We start from the raw sequence: 8,223 nt of genomic DNA on the forward strand, positions 1-8,223 counted from the left end.
AAAATGTGGAATATTCAACACTGACAATGCATAGCAAAACACATCCCTTGTAACTGTCTACTATATGCTGCTGCATCTTTTCATTCCTTCCAACCAAACATTTTTCTAGCTCTAATCCATCATCAACTTCCAAAAGTGAGAATATCAACCTCTAATCCATCATCAACTTCCACATTTATATATTAGCCTCATGACAAGTACTAGTTCAAGTAATTGAAAGTTTTTTAGTTGGAACTGATGAAACTATTCTATATGGCCAAATAAACTATGCAAAGAGCAAGCATGCACTTAACAACAACAAAAAACAAATTTGACTAAAAATAGCTATGACTTGAATAATTTTCATTTTGTTCTATGAGAAATATTCTAGTTCCACCATATCACATACATGTTGCTGCCTTCCAACACGACACCAACACATTGATTATATTCAATTAACTCAGTTTCTCATATTATTATCTGTGTCAACGGTCAGTGTTTGTGCTTCAGATGTTAAAACTAGCACTGCTTTGAAGGAGTGCAGCATAAAAGTTTAATTTATTATAGACAAAAAACATTAAATGTCAAGACTTCAAACCTGCCATTAATTTCATGTTGAAACACAACATAATAATCATAATAATAATAATAATAATAATAAAAATAACACAAATTTAATCAAATTATGCGGAGTTGACCACGTAGATAGGGAAGGGCGGTCAATCGAAGCCAAAAGCCCTAGATGCTGTCTAGAGCATATTTCGTTATTTGTCAAGTAGACTAGTAGCAAGATTCACACACCTTAGGTGTAGAGAAGTGGAGAATCTCGAGCTGGAACTCAAGCCCTGCATATCGATGGCCTTGAAACTACCAATCAAGCTGTACTTACAGGACACCTAGAACCTATTTCTATAAGCTATGTTAAACTATCTAGAAACAAATTGCAATTTAATACATTGTGTAGTGTTTTTCAATCCATCTTACAGAGACCATAAACAATAGGCATATTCAAATTGTGCATGCATTTAGAAAAGAGAATAAAATATGATGCTCAACATTTATGCTTGAATATTCCATTGGAAGCAAAAATGAACCGGAAGCACATTCATCACCGGAAGTTTTATAAACACATAAAAATTCCAGCGTAAGATTAATAAAACAAGATCTTGTTTTGTTAATTACCTATCAAGATCAACCAACCAAAAGATTGAATTTCCATGTACTAAATCCAAAGAAGAGAAACAACATCAAGAGAGTTAGACAAGAAAAAGGAAAAGTCTCATGACTTTGAAAATTCTCCTACTACAAACCAACTAAGAAGCCTCAGTTTTCTGGCCAAATACACATATATATACATGACATACCGATTGAACGAAATAAGAGGCCAGTTGACAATGGAGAGTAGACCTACCTGATAGTGACAAACTTGTTGGTACCATGTTTTGCCCAATAAGTCCTCAAATCAATTGGATTAGAAAAGTTATAACCCTCGGCTGCAAGTTTCTCTAAAACTTTCTTAAATGCTCCTATACTCATTTTCCTACCGGCTATTCTAGCACCACGCCGCTTAGTACTCATAGGCAAAGGATATATCGATATAGCCGTTGTACAGCATGCAGACTGCCATCCACCCGAGCCCCATCTATAACACTGTTGAGGTGTCCCGGTGCACGAACAAACAGGAATTGGAATACTAGAAATATCCAAATCAATCCCATTTATCGCAATTTCAGTTGTTTTCTTAGGAACCCTTGGTGTTCGAGGAACCGAACGAGTATTCTCGTCCTTTGGATCACGTGGTCCTCTTTTCGGCTTCTTTGCTTTCGGAGATTTAGGCACCTTCAGTCCTTGCCTCTTCTTACCAGTTCCATTTGTCTTCTCAACCACAGGCGGTGCTGCATCCTCCGTCGGCCTTTCTTCCTTCAACAATTCCGGTGGTTGAATCATTTGAATATGATGAGCCGAAGATGTCTCTGGAATACCACTATAACCCGGATTTGTAGGTATCATATTCATATTCATATACTTATTATCCCTTTGACTACTAATCCATGCATCCCTCATATAATCCATAGGATATGTAGTTTGAGGTAACCCAATATCTCTATGGTGAAATGCACCATTACCACCCGACAAAACTGCAGCATTATGCCCTCCAAGCAACGGTTTTTCCGGCATGGACGACATCAGCTGCAACCCTAAGTGACTCTTAAATGATGAAACAGGTTCATAGTAACCCCAATTACGTATGTTAAGACCATTATCCCCATCCATCACAAACACTAAATTGATCAAAAAAACTGCAAAAAAAATTAAAACAATGTACACTATGTTAAATGTTAAATAAATATCAATTTGCATTATTCCTAACTTACAAACACAATAAATTTAATATTTAATATGATTAAAAAACAGAATGCAATTGTGCAACACCAAATGAAGATGAAAAAAAACCTACCTTTAGTTTCAGTTCAAATAACGGTTCAATAAGATAAATAACAGAATCTTCGTGCCACAAATGTTTCTGCTTCTGGGTTTTAATCTAAGATAAGATCCATTTAACCAAAGGAAAAAAAAAGAAAAAAAAATCAGATCTTTAAGCCAAAAATAGAACAGTGCAACAGAATCTATAAGATCTAAAATGAAAATGGAAAATTAAAAAGTAATAATAATTAAAAAGTGATTTTGATGAGAACCCATGTTTAGAATTGAAGAAATGGAAAAAGGGTAATTGATTTTTTTCGAAATGAAGAGTACCTGTTAACAGTGTTCTTATCAGATCGGAATTGTTTCTAAACCGGTGAAACCCGTTTGAATTGACCGGTTTTTTTTGGGTGACCCGGAAATGAATTGATGGATTTAGACATAGATAGATCCATGAAGCATCGCCATTTTTGGAGCAAGATGAAAGAGGAGAAGAAAAAAAAAATGGATGAAAGAGAGAGAAAGAGACGGAGAGAGAGAAAATGTGTTGTGGCTGCAACATTGACATTAGACATTGTTTTAGGGTTTTTTCCGGATTTGGGCCGGTTTTTTGGGTTTGGGCCGGTTCGTATATTATTGGGCTTTTGTTGTTTTGAATTATTATATGTTAATGTTAATATTCATTTATCTATTTATAAGTTCCAAAGTTTAATTGCTATCAATGTATTATAATTCATACATAGAGATAGTTTTGATAAAAATTACGTATTTTTTATTAATTTAATAATTATAATTAAATAATAATATAAAAAATTTATATATATATAAATATAAATTAAATCATAAAATTAATTAATTAACATACATGTTAATGTATACTATTTGTCGACTAATTATTGAATTATGTATAATTTTTAAAATTATTATAATTAAACTCAAATGTGTCTAATAATTAAACGATAGTGTAAAAATATATTTGCTTCGTATATGTAAAATAAAAATATTTATTTAATAATAATGATAATAATAATAATAATAATAATAATAATAATAATAATAATCAATGGTAACTTATTTTTATATGGGTCGGATAAAAAGATTAAATACTCAAATTTGTCTTTAAAAGAAGTGCTCAACATTATCATTTCTTGTAAAATAATATCCACAATAATAATTGCACAAAGTCAAACATGTTTATTTTTCAATTTGAGTACGTTATTCACTTATTTTGAAATGTAACACGTTATCAACTTAGTATTATTATATTCCTAAAAATATTGATAGAATACTAAAATGATCCATTTTTTGAAATTTTAGTACCAGTCTCATAATGTAAACACTATTATTATATTTCTAAAAATATTGATAGAATACCAAAATAATTATTTTTTAAATTTTCCTTTCAATTTAGTTTTAAGAGAGATTTTAATTTCATTCTTTTCCGTCTTAAAAATTGAATCAACACACAAAAACATAAAAATATTATATTTCATCTCCTTAGTCTACTTTCAATTAAACACACTATTAGAATTGTTTTTGCCTTTGAATGTATGAAGAGTTTAATATTTATACATTGATAATGTAAAAAAAATTTAGAGCTTCACTCATCTTTCATTCTTATTAGACGTCAATGTAAAATTATTTTATATTGATATATCATTTTCTTTCTTCTTACATATGAATATAAATCCATTTGCATTTTATTAAATGCGTTTGTTCTTCTTTTTTTAATTATGTTTATTATTAGTAGTATACATTTGTCTTCAAAGAAAAAAAATTAATATTAAAATATATTTATACACAAATATTAATTTAGTAATAATCTTGAGCAAAATTTACACATTAACTACATTTTTTTATCTTTTTCAAATATATATTTCTTCTAATATCAAATATAAATAAAAATTAGAGAAAAAATAATATATTTAATTCAAATTTTAAACTAAAAATATTAATATTTTTTAAATTATTTTTATTTACATTTGAAGTTGAATAATATAAAATATGCAATTAATGCTAATAAAAAAAAGAGGAAGGTAATACTAATAACAAGTGGATTGCAAAGTAGGCAATATTGACATAAGCATTCAAATATTTGGTTGTTTTATTTATTAGAAGTGACGCTTTTGTGATAAAGTTTATTGGTCAGCAAGCCATTCATTCTTTTTTTGTGATTTAATCCACATTTCATGCCGACCAAAAAATAATCAACATTTCCTTATTCACAATCAATTATGTGAACTAAAATAAAATAGTAAATTTAATTAATATATATATGATGAATAATATTTTATCAAACAAAATAGTAAATATATTTATAGTATAGAATTTCAAACAATGGTAAATATTATTCTGATTATGAAATTTTGGATACTAAAGTCGAATTAATAAATTAGTGTCTTTGTAATTGTTTAAATATTATACCTAATGCAATAATATTAAATTTAAAATAAATAAAAAAATTTGTCGTTTATTATAGTCCTACCTAATTTGAGAAATCTTTATCCGATTTACACCAAAAACAATATTATCCTCTTTATATATATAATTTCCTTCCAAGTTATACATGTCCAATTTTAAGGTTGAATTGTGAATTTGCAAATAAATCAAAATTATTAATTCCAACATTCTCTCTTCCACAGTTTCATCACTTTTCTCTTTCTCTTCCACCATTCTAATATTGTGTTTTATTTTTTTATAGAATGCATTTTAGTATTACTTTCCGTACTAAATATATTGTTAAACATGATTAATCCAAACTCGAATAATTTGATAAATAAACTAAATTTGATTGATTTAAGTTTTTAAACCATTCTAATCGATGGAGTATAATGAGTCCTCATGGTTCAATTTTAAAAAGACAAAATCAAAACCAATTAAAAATAAATGATTTAAAGAGACAAAATCAAAACCAATTTCACATATACAACTTGAGTTTACCTTTTTTATTTATTATTATTATTTTTTTTTTAAAAACAGACCAAATCATTAGTTTTAGTCTCTTTTTAAAAAGTCATGGAAAGATAAAACTTGCTCTTGTTTAGTCTTATGGTCCTCCTATTTAATTTTAAACTATTTGGAAAAAGGTGGTCAAACTCAAAAGAGAGGGCTTGTTGTTGACTTATTCTTAGCTTCAACAAAAGTGAGCAAAGACAATGAGTGTTGTGATATTTAAAGGGATGAAATAGTGCATAAAAAAAATGGACTTGTGGAAGGATTGTTGAGGTTATGAATTTGGGCATTATATGAGTTGGGTTGTGGGTCAGTGTTTATGAATACGTTATACATATACACCTTTCACACAATGCTCTGTTTAATTAATTGGTTTTTTTTTTAACAAACTCTCTTAAATTAATCTGGAAAATACAGTTATGGGTGAGTGGGTGAGTTAAAATTTATAATAAAGGGAAAGTGTAAAGAGTGAAGGCGTGTTTTTATTTTTATTTCGTTATTGTTGATATATATATATATATATATATATATATATATATATATATATATATATATATATGTATTATCTAACTTCGGTTGAAATTTGATGTTTAGGTTAATATAATGTCTGAACGGTCTTGATTATTTTGATTAATTAGTTTTATTTTTACTAAATATTATATTATTCCGTTTAAATGGATAAAAATTATATTAATTGAGAATAATATAATTTAAAATCATTAAAATTAAAATATATAAAAATATGCAAACAAACTCACATCATTTATGTTAATAACATAAAACGATAAAATGCTTATAATCATTACAAAGATGACAAAACTTGAAGCGTTAAGACTACACATGTGTTTGAAGTTGTAACGTGGAAGTCAAAATTGTTGATTGAGATTGAATTTGAATTTGAATTTGAATTTAAATTTGCACTTAATCGAAGTTCATTTATTAATCTGAATCGAACGTACACTGCTCCAAGAGAAGAAATCAAATGTTGCACCAAGAGAAAAAACTAAAAGTATGTAAAAAAAAAAAAAAACTTATTTAATTAAAAGGAGAAGAAGAAAACAAGTTGGAAAAGTGATTTATGTCTCTAAAATGGCCTTAAACCAACTTTCTCTAATGGATGAATGAAGAAGAGCCAAGACCAAGAGGAAAACAAGTTTTCTTTTGCGGCACTTTTATATATATAGTCTTGGTTAATTGGTTAAAAGAATTATCTTTCATTAATTAATTAATTAAAAGAGATACATGAATTCCATTAGTAGTGTATCTCTTGAATGTATTCTATATAAAATTTGAAGAACATTATGGTCACTATTTATAATTTTCTATATAAATCATACACATAACAAGTATTTATTACTGTTTAATTAGTTAAATGATTGTTTTTCACTAATCAATAAGTTTACAAACATATTATAATACAATAATTATAATTTACTATATGAATCATACACGAGACAAATATTTATCATTGGTCAATTAATGAAAAAAAATATATGTATTTCATTAGAATAGAGTCTCAGAAATATTTTCTAGATAAAATTTTGAAAAAAAATAATAATACACTAATCATTATATTTATTACAACATAAACTATATATACACATAATAAAATTTCATTGGATTTTTCAAGAAGGGTTTTTAATGAGCCAATTGGACATTTCAAATTCTATTGTTCCCTTAAGTATTGGTCTAATTCTCATAAGTTTGACTTAAATATAATTTTGGCCATTTATCTTTTATCTAATATTTGTTTTAATTATTTATATTTTTTTAATTAATTTGCATCATTTATCTTTTACAACTGATGCATTTTAGTCCTTTTCACGATCACATCAAAAGTTATAGCAACTTCTAATCATTGGAATATCTTCTAAGAATTGTTAATATGTGTCTACTATAATATTCTTTAAAAAAAAAAATAATTTAACCCAATAATAGGTTTGCACTTGAAAAACTCTCCTTTTATGTTTTGAAATAAATATTAGTTTTTTGAAATGAATGACATTTATCAAAGTTTGTGGTAATTTCATCCCATCCTTGTTAGATTTGCACGATTAATTTTATAATTGATCAAAGATTAGACATTTATAGTTTACGACAATTATCATACAATTGTTCGAAAGAGTTATGAAAAAGACTAATATTCAATATTTACAAAAGATAAAGGATAAAAGTGAATTAAAAAAAAAAATAAAGGACCAAAATGAATATTTGGTAAAAGATAAAGGATTAAAACTATATTTAAGCCCATAAATTTTGTTTTGTTTATCATTATTAATACAATTGATTGGAATGTTGCAAATTGTATGTGGATATCTAGGAGGGCCAAAATAATTGGGATGTTTAGGTAGTCATATGATGCTTTTTCACTATAATTTTTTTTTAAAAAAATACCCGTAATAAACATTTGTAATTAACATGTAAGTTAAAAAGTGGCATTTCACGAATCTAATTGAAATACAATAACTATAATTTACAATATAAATCATACACAAAACAAATATTATTCATTGCTCGATTGGTTAAAAAAGGGTATTTCGTTAACTATTTTGTTAAAAGAGAATTATTTATGTAACGATTGAATGTCTTCCACTTAAACTTTGAATAATTTTATAATACACTAATTATAATATTATGTTTAAAACATACACACAAAATATTTGTAATCAAATGATTAGTTAAAATATTGTATTCCACGTACCAATTAGTTAAAAGTGAAATATGTATGTTATTAATTGTGCGTATCTTGAATATCTTTTGAATTTTTTTATGAAAATAATTATAATATACTAATTGTAATTTACTTCATAAAGTATTCACATGATACATGATTGTCACTCTTCAATTAGTTAAATTATTATTTTTTAA

The 8,223-nt window shown here is 26.8% G+C and overlaps 1 protein-coding gene across 2 annotated transcripts; it reads right to left on the bottom strand.

Moving 5' to 3' along the window:
- Window positions 1–1,170: 1,170 nt before the first annotated feature.
- On the bottom strand, window positions 1,171–2,955 carry LOC101489911 (protein BASIC PENTACYSTEINE1-like). Of its 2 annotated transcripts, XM_004513270.4 has the most exons (3): window positions 2,737–2,955; window positions 2,438–2,521; window positions 1,171–2,279 (listed from the first exon to the last, which is right to left on the bottom strand). In XM_004513270.4, the coding sequence occupies exon 3, from the start codon at window positions 2,251–2,253 to the stop codon at window positions 1,387–1,389; it is 867 nt and encodes a 288-aa protein (XP_004513327.1). In that variant the 5' UTR covers window positions 2,254–2,279; window positions 2,438–2,521; window positions 2,737–2,955; the 3' UTR covers window positions 1,171–1,386. The 2 variants fall into 2 exon arrangements, with proteins under 2 accessions (XP_004513327.1, XP_004513328.1); XM_004513271.4 differs by lacking the exon at window positions 2,438–2,521 and having other exon boundaries at window positions 2,737–2,954.
- Window positions 2,956–8,223: the final 5,268 nt, after the last annotated feature.

The sequence above is a fragment of the Cicer arietinum genome, chromosome 8, assembly GCF_000331145.2.
Source record: "Cicer arietinum cultivar CDC Frontier isolate Library 1 chromosome 8, Cicar.CDCFrontier_v2.0, whole genome shotgun sequence".
NCBI classification, from domain to species: Eukaryota; Viridiplantae; Streptophyta; class Magnoliopsida; order Fabales; family Fabaceae; genus Cicer; species Cicer arietinum.

What these genes read in the sequence shown, in the direction of transcription:
- LOC101489911 (XM_004513270.4), bottom strand. Translation starts at nt 2,253, where the DNA reads ATGGATGGGGATAATGGTCTTAACATACGTAATTGGGGTTACTATGAA.